Source organism: Phacochoerus africanus, chromosome 12, assembly GCF_016906955.1.
Source record: "Phacochoerus africanus isolate WHEZ1 chromosome 12, ROS_Pafr_v1, whole genome shotgun sequence".
NCBI lineage: Eukaryota > Metazoa > Chordata > Mammalia > Artiodactyla > Suidae > Phacochoerus > Phacochoerus africanus.
Window position 1 is genome coordinate 3463367 of NC_062555.1, and position 22400 is coordinate 3485766.

The 22400-nt window shown below is 39.1% G+C and overlaps 1 protein-coding gene across 2 annotated transcripts in view; it reads left to right on the forward strand.

The window, feature by feature from the left end:
• KCNT2 (potassium sodium-activated channel subfamily T member 2) overlaps positions 1-22400 on the forward strand; it is a 344132-nt gene that overhangs the window by 302892 nt on the left and 18840 nt on the right. For both annotated transcript variants that reach the window (XM_047755168.1, XM_047755167.1), the window contains 3 exons: positions 162-263; positions 3877-3960; positions 4836-4964. In XM_047755168.1, the coding sequence (XP_047611124.1) occupies positions 162-263; positions 3877-3960; positions 4836-4964 (315 nt within the window). The remainder of the gene's footprint in view (positions 1-161; positions 264-3876; positions 3961-4835; positions 4965-22400) is intronic.

The window sequence follows — 22400 nt, forward strand, 5'->3', positions numbered from 1 at the left end:
GGGACATTAAAGATGCAAGTAAAAGTGAAGTAACGACACATTCCTAGTTAAGAACCGTATAATGGAAATGTCTCTTCACATACGTTAGGAACGTGTAACTGAGCAGAAAAGCGTAAAACAGAGGATGCTTACAGATTTTTCTTTTTCAAATCTCTGAACAGAAAGAGAGAGAGCGAGGTTCTAATTTGGCCTTTATGTTCCGACTGCCTTTTGCTGCTGGGCGGGTGTTTAGTATCAGCATGCTGGATACACTTCTTTACCAGGTATGCGGGGTTGCTTGTTTCTCTCTCAAATGTTGATTTTATACTTTGCTTTTATTTTATCAAATGAATAATGCAGAGAGTGCGCAGTGTTTCTTATGGAGCTGGTAAATTAAAACTGACCCTGGAAGTCACCCAGTATTTTATTACATGTACTCAATGACAAATGTGCCAATGAAATACATCGTGAGAAAAAAATAGTTTTCAGGATAATCTATGAAATAATTTTAGGCATTCTTTGACACCAGTGTCCTACATTTATTGTGACATTTTAATATATTTTGTATATTACGCTAAGCATATTACCAGACTAAAAATAAAAGCTAAAAAAAGTGCTAGATTAAAAAAAAAAAAAAAGCCTTCTCCCGAACACACATTTTTAGAGAAGAAGATACCAAATAGTGTCATTAAACTAGTAAACCGAGGACATTTTAAACACCTGCTAATTATTGCCGATCTTAGAAAAATGTGAGAAAGATTTTACAACTAAGATCCATGCAGTTCGTTCCTGAAAGCCAGAGTTTTACACTGTCCTTTTATCACAGCTAAGAAGTTTGTGGCAATGTTATTTTTACACGAAGATGTTTTAGTCTTTTTTTAAAAACTCTGCCAGAAACTGAACAGCTGCAATATTTCATGTACTCTGATTCAAGTAATCAGATACCTTCGACATAGATCCAGTTCAGAGAAAAAAGATATTCATAACACTTTAAGTTATAGGGTAACTTTAATCTCAAATCGAGCATCCAAGCATGTTGTCATATTTTTTGATCACATATTTTGTGTACTCCCTGCCGCGCCTGACTGAATGAACCAGTCTGGTGACGGTTAAAGCTTTTCCGGGGCCGTGGGGCCGATGATGCTCACGCCTCCAGCCGCGTCTCAAACCATCGCCTTGTGCCAGAGGAGGCCGGGACACCTCAGCCGAGTCGAAGAAACACTCCGGTTCTGCCCAAAGCTGCCAGGCACGTTATCTGGACGCTCTCAGAGCCGAGCTTGCCCTCCAAACCCCATCACCAGGCGCACATGCTTCCCATCTCTTAAAGAGGGGGCTCGAGGGCAGGGTTCTTCGAAGACCAGCGTCGGATCAGAAGGGATTTCTGCCAGTCGCAGTCAAGTGCTGGACGTTACTGGGCACCAGGGGTTTTCAGATATTTTAGCCACAGGATCTTATATTTTAATCAACTCTTTCGAGAAAGTCTTACAGTTAAGCTAAGGTGAAAAAAAAAAAAAAAAAAAACCCCATTCTGTAGAATTGGAAAGGAGTAGTCTTTTTTCTTTCCTTTCCTTTTTGCTTCACTCTTTTCGTTATACATAAAGACACAGGAAATTGTATGTTTTCTGAAGTTGCTGCAGAAAGAATGAACTACAGCAGTAATTTTCAAAGCGGTAACTGCCAATTTACCCTCTCCTGACCTCACATGTGATGTTTTAGTGGTACATTTTTTCAGATAGGTACAGAGTCCTCATTTGTGTTAAAAAGGATTAGAAATTTAAGACAGTTTATTCTCTACAATTATATAATCGGCTTTCTTGTATTCTTAAAATATACTAAATACAATCTAATTTTTTGATTAATGACTTAAGCCAATTTTCTTGAGGATAAATGCTTATATTTTATATTCAAGAGCTATTGTTGATAACTACAATCATATAGTGATCTACTGTTGATGTAATTCTGTCCTAGATAATGCTGTATTTACTTCCCCAAGGAAAAGCTCTTAATAGAGGCAGTATTAATCAGAATACATGGATGAAACAAGAGCTCAGAAAGATCAGCTAGCCAGTATTCAGAGGGAAGCCTCCTTTTCAGGCCACGCAGCCTCACTAGGCCCCACCCAGCACTTCCCTGTGGTAAATGGATCTGCGTTTGTGTGATGCTTGAGTTTCTTAGGGTACTTTTTTACTTTTTAACTTACTGGAAAGATCTTTGTTGCTGTTGTTGTTGTCTGTTTGCCTATCACTCCCCACTTGAAACGCAGATGACTTTCATGCTTTTTTCTGTTTTGGCTGCACCTGCATCGTGTGGAAGTTCCTGGGTCAGGGCTCACATTCAAGCCTCAGTAGCAGCCTGCGCCACAGCTGCGGCGACAATGGACGCTTTACCCGTTGCCTCGGGCTGCAACCATCACCTCTGCAGCAACGCAAGCCACTGCAGTATGATCCTTGACCACAGAGGGAACGTCCACTTTCATATTTTTAATGGTTTTATCAATTCTTATCTCTGTAGATGTGGAAGACCAACTATTAAAAAAAGATTGCCTAAAATAACATTAAGTAAATACCAAGCGAAAGACTGGAGAATCTTCTGTGATCGGATTATGTCCGATTTAATGCATGGATTTTGTGATATTTAGTGGGGCAATCCACATTTCTGGCTCATACCTGCGCTCTGATGAAGTTATAGGACAGATGACCTGTGGACAAAGAATGTGTTTGTGAAAAAGCAGTGAACATTAGCCATATTACCACATTTGGCTCTAAAATAATTTAATATAGTCATTTGCCAAATCTTCATTTTACTTTCTTCTCCATGAGGACTTCCTGTTTTTCACTTTGGACAATCAGAGTTTTAGGGTCCCAAGATCTTGTTTAACTTTTTTCTTTAGCCCATGCTGTGTTCCCAATGACATTGAATGACGCTAACAAGGGGTGCCTGTCACAGCGTGTTTGGGTGGCCCTAATAGGATCCTGTCCTAACTGGTTGGAGACTAACACACTTTGGAAATCAAAGTGCCGTTTCTTTGGCCTGAGAAAGGGAATTGTTATGTTTTCTTATGGTCTTTCTCACATGGAAATGCCTTGCTTTCTGAAACTAGCCTGTCGGAGAACAAACTAGCAATGGGCAAAGTAGTCTGAAGGTACTGAGTAAATGATGCAATGACGTTTTTAAAGTCTTTGCTGTGTCAAATAACCAGATGATTATTTAAATGTTTCACTTGTTCACACTTGACCTGAAGATCAAACTCAAGGCAGTTGTTTCAGAGGATTCATGAAGTAAATTGTTCTATGCCATGGTGAAATTCATTTGTATGGGTCGAAAGTTTTTCTTTTCAGTCAGAGCTCCAAATAAACTGAAGAAATGGGATACATCCTTAAGTTAATTCTCTAACTATTAACTAGTGTTCTAACCACATGTCAGAATATATCATAGGTGTTAGCAAATAAAATATTCTCATAATGATACCTAAAACTAACCTATTAGTTTACAAATATTAGAAATGTATTCTACTAGCATAAAGTTTAATCTTAATCCAAAAAACCCAAAAAGTACTTGAAATATTTCATTGCAAATGTGAGTTATCTCAATTTTTTAAATATTCTCTTTTATTTCAGCTTATAATTTTTGGTTATTAAAAATATAAAAATGTTTTCATTGTGTCTAATAGCATGCAGGACATCATGGAAAATAACTCTTTGCCATACTTCTCCATGGACCGCTTAACTGTGTATGTGTACCTGGGACACTGACAAGATCGATATTTATTTCTTTTTTTCTGGAGGCTTAATGGCTTATTGCAAAAAATAATCTTTAAGCTGTGGTAAGCTGTTCCCACTCAAAGTTACCCTGCCCATTTCCTACGCCTAATAAATGCACCTTTTGTTTCTGTTGCAGTCCTTTGTGAAGGACTACATGATTTCCATCACCAGACTCCTGCTGGGATTGGACACGACACCCGGGTCGGGGTTTCTTTGCTCTGTAAGTTGGTCACCTCTGGGATAGAAGAGGGTTCTGAGAGGCAGTTCTGAATCCGGCTTTAATGTATTTTGTCATTTACTTATTTATTTTCTAGTGTGTGCTCGAGGAATAGCATCCTGGTTTTTTAATTCCTTAGAGAAATTCGAGGGAAAACATTATTTAAATTGACAGTCCTGAAAGTAGCTGTTCTGTACGAGATGCAGAGCAAGGGGCCCTGTTCTAGCGGGCGTTTGAGATTAGCCTTGTCTGGCACAGGGTGCTGTCCTGCCGGGAAACAGCCCTCCTGCTGTTTAACCCGTTTGCTGTGTAACTGCCTGTGCTTCCAAGGGTGTGTAAGGAAGTGACTCGCTGACGGTTCAAGGGCGTGGTGGGCAGAGCGGGACCAGCCCTTGGGCCTTCTGTCTGCGGGCCCGTGCTGCTTTGCCACACATCCTTCTCAGCAGGGAGCTGTTCGAGCTTCGGATGGACAGTTCTCTGTGAGGCCGCAGGGCCCTTTGCACGTTCAGGTGTGTAACACCCGCAGACCCTGTGCCCTGAATTCCAGCAGCAGCCTCTAGCTACTGCAGCACTCAGCCGAGTCTTCCTAGGCTCCCCAATGTGCCCAGTCGGGTCCCCATGGGACTGCCTACAAACGTGGAACTAAAACCGGGCCTTGCTGCCGCAAATGGAGCGGTTGCTTTCTTATGTTTGGGTGAACCCCAGGGATGAGTCTTAAATGGAACACAGTAAATAACCTGAATACACGGATAAGCACTTAGGAAGTGTCACTTTGAGGTTTCACAGAGCAGGAACGTCTACCTTTAAGGAATGAGAAACCACCCCTGGGGGTTTTATCTCTTAAAAAGTCGGTAGTAAATGATTCATGTGCGTTACAGATGAAGGTCACGGAGGATGACTTGTGGATCAGAACCTACGCCAGACTTTATCAGAAGCTGTGCTCTTCCACCGGGGACGTTCCCATTGGGATCTACAGGACCGAATCGCAAAAGCTCGCGACGTCTGAGGTTTGGAAACAGCAGAATCTCCCTCTGTTCATGTTTACCCTGGTTGAGCACAGCCGTTCCGAAACCTAGAAACTTTCTTTCTGAAGTATGTCGTAGGAAGTGGAAAAGAATGCTCTCTGAACACGTAGTAACGATTTTCAGAAAACAAACAAACAAACAAAAACCCTTAACTGTTCCAGTAAACTGTGTCAAAGGAATTTCATAAAAGAAGTATGCTAGAGTTTGTGGACTTTGGGCTCTGAATGCCTTTTACAGGTTTTCAGGAAGTAACTTAATTCTAAGTAACCTTCTGACACATGAGAAAAGCTCCTAGGGCAGCAGTTTAGCCTCATATCACCTTCAACTCCGTATATTAGCATTTGGAAAGAAGGAAACAAAGATGAGTTAGGAAGCATGAAACTCACATTTTTTGATAGATTGTGGACTCTTCCGAAGCCAGGAAAAAAACTCCAGTAGCAGTGCCAAAACCTCCCAGAGAAGAGCTCAGTAATTTTAAAAGCACACTAGAGCCTATTAAAATGCAACAGAATTTCTGATGGCTGCATACCACCAAAAACATATCCACATTTTAATTTGGTCACACTATATGATTCTAATTTATGATTTGTATTCATGAATTTTTTTTTCTCCAGATACCTCATAGTTTTTCAAAATTTTGGTTAGCCAAGTCTTTTTTTTTTTTTTTCTTTTTTTGGTCTTTTGAAAAATTATCTCCACTACGAGGTTCAGATCAATTACTTGCATTTTAATAGTCATGTAATCATGACACCAACTTGTGATTGAAATCAGTGTATGAAAAAGAAGAGCTTCATAGGCAGCGTAAAGATGATGGGATAGATTTTTGTTTTCTTGATGCAATTCATAGTTTGACATTCAAGGAAGTGATTTCGAGGCCAGTAGAAAATAGTCCAGTTTTTCCGAGGTGCTCTCTGCCGCTTCATAGGTGCTGAAAGGAGCTTTGCTGCCATCTCTGCTGCTGAATCTGTGTGTCCTTGGCTGTGGTCCCTGGGGTTCACACCCCAAAGAACAAGACCACATTGGAAACCCAGGGATGACTGAAGGCAGAAACGGACCAGACTGTTGGATGCGCAAGATCACTGGCCAGATAGGCCCACATTTTTAAGAACACTGCGTCCAAAAAATTATTTGATTAAAGGTTCAGAAAAAAAAAGCTTTCCCATGTAAGCAATTAACCACTTCTTAGTCGAACTTGACAAGTGCCAAGAAGATTTCCACCCAGGGGAATACTTCCCTGGATTTATTTTATTACATATGGACTTCGTGGATTTGAACATAGTAAAGTTTGCCCTCGGTCAAGTTCGTATCCCCGTCAGTCATTTGTGTTGCAAAGGGACTTTGTCGTGTGCTATTTTACAGTATAGACAAGAAAAGGATATTCGAGTATTTGTGCTGTAATCAAGGAGCATTAAACATTACATTTTGGTCAGTTCTTCCCATCACAGGTCAGCACAATGTTTATAAATCCCCAAACCTCTAGCTTATATTGAAAATCACACATCCTTGGGAAGATAAAAGGTTCCTGGATGAAATCATACCTGCTGTCTTCCTAAACTGAATTTAATTCATCCTTTGGCACACATATTTTTATTTAAATTTTATATTCTACCTATTGTAGGAAAAAAGAAGCAATTTAAATAAAGATTGAAAATAGGGCCTAATAGCACTTTTACAGCAAAATATATTAATAGAGGCAGAGAAACTAACATTACTTTATACCTAAAATTAACTGATTGCTACAGTTGAACTGGAATCCTACTTTTATTTTTCTGGCAAATAAGGCAAAAATAGAACTGTCGAGTTATATAATAATTGTAGTTGACACACAAAAGAATGTAAGTTCATCTAGAGAAAGATTTATTATTCCTGATCAGTCTTAAAAGGAGTATATGTTTCTTTATTAAAGAGATTTAATATTTAGAGATATTTAAGAGATAGACAATGTGATAATATTATCTACCTTTAATTATAGTTTTGCAAGATGTGAAAGTATCAATAAGGTGAATATCCCTTAAGTCAATCTTTTATTTCTTTTAACAAAGAGGATAGCAATTAAATATTAACTTAGTAAAGACACAGAGTTTTGTGCAAAGAGGAAAACATTTTCTTTTTCCTCATCATGTAAAAATACAAAGTGGAGCTAATGAAATAAAAGACTGGGTCATACATCCCACCATCTCTCTCAAATAACAAATGGTTCAAGAAAACTCAAGGGCTGAAATTCAAATAATTTATCATTGTCTAAAATGCCAGTTTTCTCTTACTTTCATTAAAGACAGACACCAGATTTCTAGAGGGAGAAATTTCATTCAGAAATTAGAATGGGGGGAGTTCCCGTCATGGCTCAGTGGTTAAAGAACCTGACTAGCATCCCTGAGGATACAGGTTCAATCCCTGGCCTCGCTCAGTGGGTTAAGGATCCGGTGTTGCTGTGGCTGTGGCGTAGGCTGGCAGCTGTAGCTCCAGTTTGACCCGGTAGGCCGGGAACCTCCATATGCCGTGGTTGTGGCCCTAAAAAGCAAAAACAAACAAACAAACAAAAAAATAGAATGGAAGCTTCTGATGTCTTCTTTCTTAGGTGGTTCAAAGGCCCCCATTCTTCCCGACAGTTCGCATAGCTGGCTGCTGCCCCTTATCCCACGCCGGCTGTTGGAAGGCTTGTTGTATGACCAGGGTACAGGGATGGTCTTTGGACTGGGGGACCCGGACACATTCTAGGCAACAGAACCACACTGAATGCAGAGAGCCACGTGCAATGGTCCATTCTCTGTCCATCTTCGGCTGTAGATTTAAGAGTCTTCCCTGGGGCATTGGACCCTGCCTAGTGAAAGGTCAGTGATAGAAACAGACACGGGAGATTCTCCAGTTCAATAATTTTGTCAGGGACCATGAAACTCACAATAAAAATAACTAACCCAGAGCTTTCAGTCAACTTGTTAGCCCTATACTCAGTATAGGAAGACAAATAAAAATTGCCAATTTCAGGAAATAGGATGAAGTAGAGATTCCAAAATAAACAAAGGTAGAAAAAAAATGGGAAAGACAGAGGGAACAGACAGTATAAAACAAAATATAATAAAGGCTTCTGCACCTATGTACCCAAGAGAAATGAAAGTATATCCACACGAAGACTTGCGTGGGAATTTTCTTAATAGCATTGTTCATAATAGCCCCAGATTAGAAACAACCTAAATATACTTCAACTACTGAAGAGATAAACCAGATGGGGTATAGCCATACAGTGGAGTAGTATTCAGCAATAAAAAGAAACAAAGTCATTTTATGTGCTGTGACTTAGATGAACCTCGAAAACATTACATCAAAAGAGAGAATGCAGACACAGAGATGTGCATTGTACGAGTTCAGGTGTGTCGGAAAGGGAGAATGGATGCAGACAGAAAGTAGATTAGGTAGAAGAGATTGTTGATTTCTCTTCCACCAGAGTGAGAAGCCAGTAGATAGAAGTAGAAACTGAAGAAAATGAAGACAGTCACAATCAGGGAAGTTTTATAGAAGCAGAAGGACGAGGTCTGACGCGCCAGTGGAAAAGAGGCAGAAGCAGACAGGTCCTCTGAGAGAGCACTAAAAGAGCACTATGCTGGGAGCTGCTGTTTTTCAAACAAATCATAACATTTTCTGACTACTTAAACGATGTAGATATAACTGATGAAAACAACCTGTAGATTTATAGCCATGAAATTCATGATCAGGTGCACCCATTCATCATTTATTCAGTTTATACCTTTTAAATATTAAATTCTATTCTACTCCATGAAGAATTTTTAATTTGGGAGTTGCCATTGTGGCGCAGTGGAAACGAATCCCACTAGTATCCATGAGGATGTGGGTTCGACCCTGGCCCTGCTCAGTGGGCTAAGGATCTGGTGGTGCCGTCAGCTGTGTTGTAGTTTGCAGTCGCAGCTCGGATCCCGAGTTGCTGTGGCTGTGTTGTAGGCTGGCAGCTGCAGCTCCAATTTGACCCCTCGCCTGGGAACGGCCATAAGCGGCAGGTGCAGCTCTAAAAAAACGAAAAAAAAAAAAAAAGAATTTTTAATTTAATGCCAACATTTCAGTAAGAATGTAGAAGGCATAAACTCATATAATAACTCTGGGTCTTCCTTGTTTTATCACGGAGTTGGAAAAATGCGCTTCAAAGGCAGATGCCGGTTTTCATGCCTCATCATTTCTTAGTCTGTCTTCAGTGTCTTCCCATATTGTGTGTATAGAGAAAAAAGTTAAGTTATATCCCTGCCTTGGCTGGGGATGGGGGAGGCACTGGATACGTCAGCAGATGTCTTTAGTGATGATAAAGAATACTCACAGTTGAAAACATGACGTTTATAAAAATCCTGGCATACTTAACTCATTTTTTTTCACTTGTGGGCTGTACACTGGTGAAAGGAGGATTTATTCAAGGACAAACGTACAGTGGGGTGTGCACTGGGACTGGAAAATCAGGCCGCGGAGAGTAGGGCCCGGCTGGATTATCTTTTTCTTCCAACCTAGTTGAGCATCACCAAGTCAGAGGAGACCCCTCGCTCTGTGTCTGTTTCAGGGAGTTTTTACAAATGCCAGAATCTCCTGGTTCAAAAATCAGATGGAGGATTGACAAGAACTTGGGCTACTCTGGGAACAAAGGAGAACAATATTTCTGTCCACAATTTTTTTCTCCATAATTCTGAAATTTAGAAAGCTTACTAAATCGATTTGGTGGCAAAAGCTTACTTTAACTATTGTGAGATTATTCATAATATTTACTTATTTCACTTACTGTGCATATTCATATTATCCTTATTATAGAAATATTAATTTTTAAATGGTGAAATGGTACCTAAGACACTCTGAAGGTATTATGTACTATTTGGTATATGATGCTATACTATATTTGCAAAATCTGAAAAATTCTGAATTAAAACATATTTATTCCTTTTTTTTTTGCTAAAAAAATGTGAAGTATTTGCCTTCAGTTTTCCAACATATTGAAAATCACATTTTCTTAAAGTGTCCAGTGAAAATTTTATTAGGAATTAGAAAGAGATATTTTAAGGCACATTAAAATACTAATATATTTCCGGTATAACCAATACGTTTGTGGGATATGCTACTCTGATCGTTGTTCACCTTCATAGTCAATAAATCCTGTTTCTTTAAAAACTCTGAACAATATAATAATCATTGGTTGTTCCATCTTCTAACCATTAACTTTTTACAATTATATTGGAAGGTAATGTTTTAAATATATTGTTAAAGCTTTCATTTTATAAAATCATATTAATAAAATTATTTTAATAAGGATTAAGATAGTTTTGAAACTTATGCTGCCCTTTCTCTACCATTTTTCATTTGAACAATATTTATTGCATTGGGCCAAGTGTTAAGAATCTGCAGACAAACAGTTTCAAGGAGCTTATATTCATATATTCATTATGCGTTTTTCATATTCGTAACAATAGTGAGAATGCTTGATAATGGCTTAGACCTGAGTTATATTACACAAAAAAAAAATATAATTGAAAATTTTACTTCTCCCCGTTGGCAAATGAAGATAATTTTATTCCCTAGAACTGAAGAATAAGATAGCATGATTTTTATAACCCTCAATACTTAGGGGTTATATTTTGACGGGCAGATCAATTTTTAGACTCTATAGCCAACGTGAAAACTCAAGACTTTCTATTAACTTATATGTATCGTAGGGGTGAAAAAACAATCTTATTATGTGATCTAAATGGTTTAAAAACAGTGCAGATACTAATACCAGTAGTGACTACTGACGATCAATCATATGTCAGATAGTCTCCCATGAATACAGTAGTTTCATAAGCTGTTATCAGTTCTTTTATTTTCAACTGGAATCACATTTCCATTCTATCAAATTTTTGAAAGACAATTTTAGAAAAAAAATCTAACAAGAACAACTTTCTGGCAAATTTTTTAAAATGATAGCTTATTCTTTACCTAATTTTATTTAAAAGTTCTATGATAAAGAATCAAACACGTATTAGATTATACTGTTATATAGTATCTGTCATACATTGTCCTGCTGCTGATTGTTTTATGTCTGTATTGTTTACTCATTGTTTAAACTGTATTTTGTGTGTTTCTTTTTCCCTCCCTTTGTGTCAGTATCGAGAAATAGCATCACAAGTAAGTATTTTGTCTCCCTTTCCTCAAATGATCTATGTTAATTCAGTTATCACAGGGAAAGAATATTAAAGATTGAATTCAATATTTCAGATTTTAAAAGAAAGCAAGTGAGCTGAAATGCCTTTTTTTTTTTTTTTTTGTCTTTTTGCCATTTCTTGGGCTGCTCCTGTGGCATATGGTGGTTCCCAGGCTAGAGGTCGAATCCGAGCTGTTGCTATCGGCCTACAACAGAGCCACAGCAATGTGGGATCCGAGCCGCATCTGCGACCTACACCACAGCTCACAACAACACCGGATCCTTAACCCATGGAGCAAGGCCAGGGATGGAACCCGCAACCTCATGGTTCCTAGTCGGATTCCTTAACCCCTGAGCCACGACAGGAACTCCCTGAAATGCTTTTAAATGCTCCATGTTCAAGTTGTGTTTATAGTTCCCTAATATGACTGGAAATTAATCCTACCTGTTCATCTTCACAGTATGTGTGTGTATTAGTCGAGTCACATATTTTACCAGCTAACCACTTACCAGCTGTGGATTATCTGTCTTCAGAGGAGGTAACTACAACCAGGATCCTGCCCCCAGGATCATCTAGGACTGAAGGGCAGTGGGGGCCTTGATGTAAATATACCTTTTAGTTTGCTTCTTACCTAAGCTGGACCCCCTAGAAAGGATTATGGGAACAGTAGGACCCTTCAATGCTTAATCTTTTCTTTAATAGCTCTAATGTATTGTCATGAAGAAGCCATCACTTTAATGTTCAATAGTATTAACCTGTGATAATCGTTGATTTACTACAATAAAAATAAAATTATTAACAATATATTATGTTTGTATACATACACTTCTTATGTGCCTGCAACTTCAAAGTTACCATCATATGATTTGCATTTTTAATTTTTTTCATGTAAGTCATGAAAAATAATTGTCCTTATGGCCTTACTACTTGACGCAACCTCCCAGGCATTATTAGAATGAGAGAAACCACTGCACATATAGACATTTTCAACTTGAAAAGTTGAATTTTGAGTGTTAAAGCAGTGGTACAATCCAGACCGCTATACCACACAGTCATGGGGGACTTGTGCGTGCACCAAGTCGCCGCCCAAAGCACGAGTCTATTTTGACCTCATTGAACTTTGGAGGAAAGTTCTCTGTTATAGTACACCAGATTTTGACAGAATGACTGTTGCTTTCTCCACATGTAGATATGAATCCATGGAATAGATGCAAAGTCTGTTCCCTAAATTATTTTGAACATCTTATTTTATTCAAGGGTTTATAAGCTCTAACTCTATTAATTTTTTAAATATTCTAATTTTGTTTTCCCATGTTGATTCCTTTGGCATTTTCTAAATATGGAGGGAGCTTCACTTCAGCCTGTAAGAGTGGTGTTTTAGCTGCTCTGGCCCTTTTCACGTGACGGTACAGGTAGAAAGTGAGGTTCAGTGATCATGGCTGCCCGGCAGGTGATGCTAATTCAAACTTGATTTTAACGCAGCACACATCTTCTGGCACATGCAAGGTTTGGGGAGCTCATTTTAGCGATCTTATCGTTCCTTTATATATATTTTTTTATTTTTCGCTTTTCAGGGCAGAACCTGCAGCACATGGAACTTCCCAGGCTAGAGGTCTCATCAGAGCTGCAGCTGCTGGCCTACACCACAGCCACAGCAATGCCAGATCTGAGCCACGTCTGCCACCTACACCACAGCTCATGGCAATGCCAGACACTTAACCCACTGAGCGAGACCAGGTATCGAACCCACATCCTCACGGATACTAGTCGGGTTCCTCACCACTGAGGGACCTCCTGGTTGCTCTATTAGAATATGTTTCATAATGCTTTAAGTGCAAATGAAATCAAAACATACATTTCTGGAGTTACGTTGTGGCTCAGCAGTAACAAACCAACTAGTGTCCACGAGGAGCCAGTTTGATCCCTGGCCCCGCTCAGTGGGTTAAGGATCTGGTGTTGCCATGAGCTGTGGTACAGGTCGCAGACGTGGCTTGGGTCCTGCATTGCTGTGGCTGTGGTGTAGGCTGGCAGCTGAAGCTCTGATTAGACTCCTAGCCTGGGAACTTCCTCAGGTTCAGCCCTTTAAAAAAAAAAATTCATCTATCTACCTATCATATAAATATATATATAATATATAATACGCATTTCTGAAATGTTTCATTTGTACCAATATTTGACCTAGCCTGATGCACAAATAAAATTTCATTTTATGTGTAAAGACCTTGCAGACATAATTTTAGGAAGTATTTTAGGACCATGTCACAAGCCAAGTCCCCTCACCTCGCCTCTCCCAAAGGCATTCTTGGGCATGAGTGCGGATCTGCCACACAGCGCTCACTTAGCAGTCACACCATGTCCCAGAAAGAACAAGATTTCTATATGGTTAAAAGTGAAAGTGGAGTTAATTTTTTAAATGTGGGTTTTGGCTCCATCGTAGTTTTACATGTTTATTCATATGCTCTGCACTTTTTAATTCTGATGTCAAGTTCCCCCACGTCCTCTTTTCTCCAGCTGTGACCCTTTTAGATGCAGCCGGTCATAGGTTTGGCTTATTTCTGACTTTTCATAACCAGTTGTAAGCTGAGTCGTAGCATTTTTCCGCTAATTGCTTTCTTTCTCTTAGTTATTATGCTTGGTCTGCAAACCCTCTCATCACTCCCCTATGTAAATAAGGCAGCTCCGCTCCAATGTGCTGGGAAGTTTGAGTCTTCTAATATGGGTAACCTCACAGTCCTTATTATGAAGAAAAAGCTCTAATTGTACTTTAGATAGTAAAATATATTTATCCTGCATTTTAGGATAAAAAAAGTAAGGTTTTCTTCTACAATTTCCATCCTCCCAGCTCTAGCTGTTTTGCTTTTTTGCTTTTTTTTCTTTCTCTGTTTCTACCTTCACATATGTTCTGGTTTCCCCAAATTTCAAGAAAATTTCCCTCTTTATTCCGTTTTTTTTTTTTTTCTTATTTCACTCTTACTGTTAAACTCCCAGAAGGGTCCATATAGGCAGTCCATTCTATTCTTTATCTGTGTCCCCCAGAGTCCCCCCTGACTATATCAATCCTGCTCTTGCATTACTAAAAATCCCTTTTAGCCAAGATAATCAGCATTTTAAATTCGTCGTAATTTGCTTAAACTTCATAGACCCTTTCCTGGGGTCATTAATCTCCTATGTCTTAAAATTCTCTTGTCGTAGTTTTTATATCATGAATTACTCCTCTTTTCCCTGGTCTATTTCTCTTCCCCCTCTTTGTGCTGTTCCGTTTCTGCCCATAACAACTCATTTTAAATGATCTTCCTTCCATCTGAAGGCTGTCTGATCTCCCGTCCTAGAAGTGGCTCTAGAACCAGGAGAGGCAGAGGTCCCCTTTTTCCTGCCCCGTGGCTGGGTTTCATCTTTAGATTCCAGGAAGTACTTCCTTATCGAACAAAGTGGGCTAAGCTTCACTGCGGGCGGTCTCTCCCAGTGGGTTAATCTTGATCTCTACGTAGTGCTAAGTGCTTTCTCGTTATATTTAATCTGTCCAGCAAGCTCATATGGCAGATGATATTATTCCCACCCAAGTGTAAATGAGCAGAGACTTAGACATGTTAACTTGATAAATAAACATTTCGGAAGACCCAAGTTTGGACGTTATCACTTTCTCATACCCGAGCTTCTTTTTATAATCACTAGGTTTCCTGTGGGAGCCTCTGCCAATTTCTGGCCACCTCTCTCCCTCCCATCATCCGCTTTCAGATGCTATCGTGCTTTCTTGGGGGAATTGACATTGGAATCGACGCTTGAACCACAGCCAGGCGTTTACCAAAGCTACGTGTATAGTCTTTTCCTTTTTCTACCCATGACCTTGGAGAACGGATTGTATTTTGTGGTTTCAGTGATTACCTCGAGGTTGATGGAAGGTTAATTCCTAGGCACAAAAACCTCACCCATTATCTGCCAGATCTCTCTGCCCTATCATCTCCCAGATGTGCAGATAGTTACCGAGCCCCACCAGGCACCAGACGCACTCATCTAGGTGCTTGGAATGTGTCCGTAAATATGCAGGAAGGACTTCTAATCCTTCTCAGAAAGTGGAGATGAAAATTACATGGCTGTTGTCGGACTTCGCTACTTCTCGTTGGATTTACTGGATCTGAATTCTCTTCCCTTCATTGTCTTGAGTGACACGCACACATTAACCATCACCCTCCTCGCCTGATGGAGGCCCTGGATGTTTGGTGTCTGTCACACCGAGTCAGTTTCCTCTTGCTGGATTTTAAGCGCCTCTATATTCTAGCCATTCTTCTTTTTTTTTAATTCTTGTTTTTATAGGTGCACCTGTGGCATATGGAAGTTCCTGGGCTAGAGGCTGAATCAGAGCGGTAGCTGCAGGGTTACACCACAGCCATGGCAACACCGGATCTGAGCCACATCTGCAACCTATGCCACAGCTTGTGGCAATGCCAGATTCTTAACCCACTGAGTGAGGCCAGGGATCAGACCCACATCCTCACAGAGACAACGTCAGGTCATTAACCCTCTGAGTCACAGGGGAACTCCTCTAAGCATCTTTATGCTCTTTCTGTCCCTGTTCCTGGGCAGAATCATTTATCCATTTATTTTGCCTGACCAGATAAGCACTGGGCTTGGAACAAGATGATCTGGGTTTAAACATTGGCTCCTCCTTTTATGAGCTGTGTGTGAACTTGAGCTGTTCTCAATACATAGCAGAGGTAAGATCAAGTAGGAAGATTAGTATTATCACTTGATAAATTAGAAACAAGGTAGAAATTTGTTAAGCGAATTGTTCATAGTTAATGGCAAATAATTCTGTGGTGAGTGCATGGAGTAACAGAGCGTCTCTCATTATTTTTCACTTGTGCCTCATTTTTGAGTGGATGATACAGTGTCCAAAAAAGTTTGTGTCAATACACTTAAATTTATAAATAGGATAATGTAAGAAGTGGATAAATGCCTTGTAATATTTTCAAATGTAGATACTTCACACACTTCAAATGCATTCTAAATGTACACATGTACACACATATACGTGCACTCGCCTGTACACACATGCACCGTGAGTCTGAGCTCATCTGTAATTTTCCTCCACTTTGTCTCATAAAAATTTTACTCAAATACCTTTACTTTATTATTTTAAACGATATTTCTTGGATCTACTCATTCTTGTTTATTTTCAGCCCCAGGAAAGTGTTTCTTACTTGCATAATTTACTTCCCTTAGGAGTCTCACTGGCACGATGATGAACACGACGCTGTTTAAATGCGTCCGATCTGTTTGATTTAATTGAACTACATAGTCATGGCCTTCTGGTCGTTTAAGTCTTGAACTGCATGGACATCATTCTTTCAGTTTGCTCTACACAAGAAGTAAAGTAAGCCTTTAGTCACACCCTCTGGTTGAAAGGCTGCTGGAGGCAATAAAATCAACCGAAGGGAACGTTCTGAGACTGATGCAAGTCTCCAGGTCTTCATAAGAAAGTGATGAGCTCCGTGCAACAGTATACCTGGATCAGTAATGCTGTTTTGCATAGATTCTTTGCCTCAGAATGCGGATCTTCATATCCAAGGCTTGCATTATTGTATCTCTTCTTTATTACGGCATTACGTATATCCTAGAAATTTCTTTAACAGGCTCATTTACTCATAACTGGTATATGCTTTAGGGCAGTGATTCTCAAATGCTGGCAGAGAGGAGTGTGTGTAAAACGTTTGGGGTATGGTGGAATCGATGCCATGCCCATATTAGCATTACTGTAACAGTTTTTCATAGCTGTATATGCTTAGGTCTTTCCTTCTGTTCCCTCATACGCTGGAGGTGATAGAACGAGAGACCCCGCATCGGTCCCACCCCCCCAGTGGGGAGGGTTTACACACAGCTACATGTGGTTCAAACTGTTGCCTTGCTATGTACTCCTGTAATTCTAAAAAATGGTAAGTGAGAATTGTACTGTGAAGATGACAGCTGGCAATGAAACTATGATTCTAACCCCAGAAACAAGTTAAATCACTTTATGACTGTGTTGCATTTGCACGCTTAATCATTGCTCTTTCATTTGTTTCTAAGTTTTGGATAAAGATATTCAGGTGTATAAGAAAATTCTCTACACATACATATGTGTGTGGACAATACATAAAAACCAAAACATATATATCCCCAAATGATGCTTTGTGTAGAAAGAAAATATGCTCACACACTTGGCTATTTCTAGACATAAAGGAATCATCCGGCTAAGGAAAACTGCTTTTTCGTTTTCCTTGTGAACCAAAAGTTAATAAGGATGAAATCAGTCTAAATTTGGGCCAGACTTTGACTCTCACCCATCAGACATATATCAACATGAAACACAACAGCCAATATTAAATAACTCTTGGAAGCATGAAGATATGTCTTGAGACCGACAACAAAACGGTAGCTACAAACCATACTGTCATCATAACTTTGATGTTGATTGTATTATTTCACCATAAAAATGCATTATTTTGAGGAGAAAATAAATGTTATAGCTTCAGAAAAGATAAAAACAGTCCCCTACCACACAATGAGGGAAAGTCACCTGAATTCATAAGAAAAACAATGAAAAACCATGTGGGAATATTGGTAGAACCCTGTGATATAGACACATGACCTAATTAAGACAATTTTATTAAACACTTAAAATATATTTCTGAACACAACTAAAAAAAGCAATGGATATATTAGAGAAATATTAACTCTTCAGTATTTCAAGTTGCTATTTAGAGACTTCAGTTCTCAGAATCACCAGTAATGTCTCCAACCACTTAGATGAGTAGAAGATACGTTACCTTTATTTGAGGAAACCTGCATTTCAGGCAACGCTATTGTCCTGAATAGACTAACGACCCTTTATTACCTCTCTTCCTCTTTCTCAGTGCTCTCTAGCAATAGCTATTATTTATGGCGTGTCTATTAGAGGGGAAAAGCTTAGTAAGAACTCTTTGGTAATAGTCATCAGCCGTTTCATTCCATGAAAACATACTTCCTTGGCCTCTATGATAACCAACTTTTCCACCGATTCTCCTATTTTTAATTTCTCCCTTCACTGTCATACTCCCCAACTCAGGATACTTGAAATTAGAGAGTTATGTCTAAGCCACACCCGTCTTTTCATCATGGTATACCACACTCTGTGCAAGTGCTCAGGGTATGTTTCCTTAACTCGGACACAGGTCTCCTCCTCAACATGGAATAATCCCTTGCGGTTTGCTCAGATTTATGTGATTTTATTTATGCCACATTTATCATAAATATTGACCCTTAATTACTATGTTACCCTTAATTTTTATGTAAATGTGGGGGGCTGCATGCCCTGTATTTGCTACTCTAATGGTGTGCACCGCGTGACCAAGGAGGACAGTGTCTTGCACAGGAAGCCCGTGGACAGGGTGGCCATTGTGAGTGGTTCAGTGTCTCCAGGAGATACTAGAGATACTAGTGTCTTCACCCTGCAGTGAAGGAATCTGAGGGTGAGGGCAGAGGAGGGAAAGGCGAAACAGGTGCAATTGTCTGTGGTATTGTGGTTTGGAGAAAATCTGTAGGCTTTAGCTATAATGGATCTCATTCAATACACTGATTTGCAAGTAGAGCATAGATGGGCTTTAACAAATTCCTAAACGAAGCATATGTTGTCTCAGGAACAGGACTCACAGATGAGTAATTATTTCTTCGCTTGGCTTACTTAGTATGATAACTCTAGGTACATGTTGCTGCAAATGGCATTATTTCCTTCTTTTTTACGACTGAATAATAGTCCGTATAAAGAGTAGATAACTAACAAGAACCTACTGTATAAGACGGGGAGGTCTACTCAGTGTTCTGTAGTAATCTATATGGGAAAAAATATATATATATGTATCTCCAATTCACTTTGCTGTAAACCTGAAGCTAAAAGTGAAAATCAACTATATCTCAATTTAAAGAAAATGATTATTTCTTGAGAGTGTCAGAGATGGAGAACCCCTTGGCTAACCAGATAATGCCCAGAAATTTCCCCAAGTTGTGGGGACCTTGTACTTTGTATGAGACAATGGTCCATCCCTTTCCGTGAGCTCCATTGTTGCTGTTTCTGTGTCCTGAATAACGACGCACGTGTCTCCTTGTCATCAACGTCATGACATACCTGTGTTCTGGAGGAAGCGAATGCAGTACTGATCTTGCCTGCAAAGGCTGAGTGTGACAGCAGGGCCATTGGTGTGCCCTGTGTGTAGTTAGGCAAAGGACTTGGGAGTGAAGGGAAACTGCCTGCGAGTCTGTCAAAAGAGGCAACAAACAGAGCATAAAAGACAAATCTTTGGCTGCAAAGGCTTTCCCAGTTACTGATTGAATGGGTTCAGGAACATCAGGTGTGGTGCCTTCATATGTGGGAGCAGGGCACTAAGGTTGGGAAGTCTACTGTGGGGCACCGTTCGTTCTTTCCAGGTTGAAGAACAGGTCATTTGGGCTGTTAAGTGGAGAGACAGTGGTAATTACCATCCGTTCTCTAAATAGCTCTTATCGTGGGTTTTAATCCTCGAAAGCTCTGTAGAATCCTTGAAGGCCTCATCAACTATATTGGGCAGAGATAAAGCTCATAAGGTCCTGTTTTGTCAAACTGATTTTAAGTAGCAAAGATTTTATTTCATTTAATTTTTTATAATTTTTATTTTTTCCGTTATAGCTGGTTTACAGTGTTCTGTCCATTTTCTACTGTATAGCAAGCTGACCCAGTTACACATACCTGTATACATTCTATTTTCTCACATTATCACGCTCCATCATAAGTGACTAGATATAGTTCCCAGTGGATCTCATTGCTCATCCTTTCCAAAGGCAACAGTTTGCATCTATTAACTCCAAATTCCCAATCCATCCCACTCCCTCCCCCTCCCCCTTGGCCACCACAAGTCTGTTTTCCATGTCCATGATTTTCTTTTCTTTGGCTGCAAATGGAATTCTTGACCAATTTTTTGTGTGCATGTGTCTTTTTAGGGCTGCACTCAGGGCATATGGAGGTTCCCAGGATAGAAATTGAATCGGGAGCTCTGTCCACTGGCCTATACTACAGCCACAGCAATGCGGGATCTGATCTGCATCTGCAAACTACACCACATCTCTAGGCAACACCAGATTCTTAACCCACTGAGTGAGGCCAGGGATCGAACCTGCACGCTCATGGATACTAGTCAGATTTGTTTCCACTGAGCCACGACAGCAACTCCCCTTTTTTTCTTTGAAGTGAAATATAAAAGAGATATTACTTTTATTGAATTATTGATAAAAATGCCTTGTGATTCCTATGGATTTTATGTATAAATCATTATATTCTCTTCCTTGAGGAATTCAAACAGTGGTGAATAGGGGATTCAGTATTATTTAGCTAATTATCTACTTGATATAATTCCTGGTCCGTGTAACTCAGAAATAGCACTCACAAAGAAAATCGTATTGGTATCCTGTACTTAGAAGAGAAGCAAATCTAAAATCTCTCCCCTAAATTATTTTGTAGCTTATGGTTCTGTGACTTGAATCGTAAGTGACATTGATTGTGTGGACATAATTATCTTGAGTATTTAGTCTGGCAAAATGACCATTTCCACGTATTTATAGGAAACAAACTATTACAAAACTTATGACTGGAAAGATTACTTCAAATAAATTTAAGATTGTGGTTCGCAAAACTGTGCAGGCCACCAAGTGTGGAACAACTGTAACTACTAGTCAGAGACTGATGTGCTTCACTGATGGTAGACGTTACTCAAGGGTTTGTGTATTTTACTTCCGCAGAAGAAGATGTTCAGTATCCTATCAAGCAGGTAAGACTAGAGTTGAGTTAAGAACTTACCAAAGTAGCCACTACTGCAAAACGGTGGTATTAAACATTTTTAAAATTCCAACTTAAAGATCTAAAATGAGATTTCTATATTTGGGGGTGAAATATTCTCTTATCATGAAGATATGAAGGTTAAACAAATTGTTTTGGTATCACTCTTCTACATTAACGTTTGGAAACAAAAGTGAATGACTATTTACATTTCTTAATTAATTTTGAATGAGAGAGAATTTCACAGCTGCCCACTAGGAAGGCATAGACTGAGCTTCCATAATGTATATTCACCTTTAAAGGGTCTTCCTGGATCCTCCTCCTGAACTTACTTAAATTGGTAATCTGAATTCTATTACTGTGGAAGCCAGCAGTACATGCATGAAGATCCAACTTCCATCTGCAAATGGGAAACACAGCAGACTCCTGAGCACGGCGCCTATGCTCAATAAAATAAAATTCAGGAAGCCATTCCTTCACATGTGTGTGCTTTTTAAAAAAAAAAAATTTTTTTTTTTTAAGAAAGTAAGACTTTCTGCTTTGAACTGTGTTGCCGTTCATGGGACCTCTTGGTACAAAATGCAGTGATTTTGAAACAGGGATCTTTTATTTACTAAAGGCCTGTAATCAAAGAAAGCCTTCTTTAAATTTTTTATTGTAGTTGATTTACATTGTTCTGTCAATTGGAAAGCTTCTTACTTTAAAATCAGGTTCAGTAGCAAAAGAGTAAATAAAAGACAATTTGTTCATTTCTTTTCCCTCCTATGGAAAGAGCCTTAGTTAAGTTTTATGTGTGATTCTAGAATACATTTGCGAAATAGTAATACTTACAACCTGTTTTCATTTGGAATACTGAGAACAGTTCCTAAAATATATTTTAACATTTTATGTGATGCATAATTAATACGTGAATTAAATAAAATTATTTTTTGTTTTCTTCTGGGTCCCATGAACGAATACAGAGATTCACATATTACAAAGTTCATGCCAGTGCCTCCTTTAGAAAGAGCAATAACTTTAAGACCTTTAAAAATATTAATTCCAAAAATAAAACAATTTTCATAAATCCTTATTTAAATTTCATGGGGAACAGCATGAGTAAATTGGGCAAAGTCCATTACATTGACTTCATTTGATTAAAGTTGTAAAATACCTAGCCCTTTTTGTTTGTGATTTCAGACAGCTCTGTGCTCGTAGTCATGTGATAACTCAGATGCATAAAAAACTCAGATTTTTATTTTCTATGAAAATCCTTTCACGGAAACTTACACTGGTGTTCGAAAGGATGTTTTATCTGCTTCATATACAAGTCCAGCCACATGTTTTCTCATATTATTTTCAGTAACAGAAAATTAATATCAGGGATTGCGATTTTGCTCTGTCTGTGAAAACACTCGTGAGACATGTAATCACATCAGGATGTTAGCGCACAGTTGC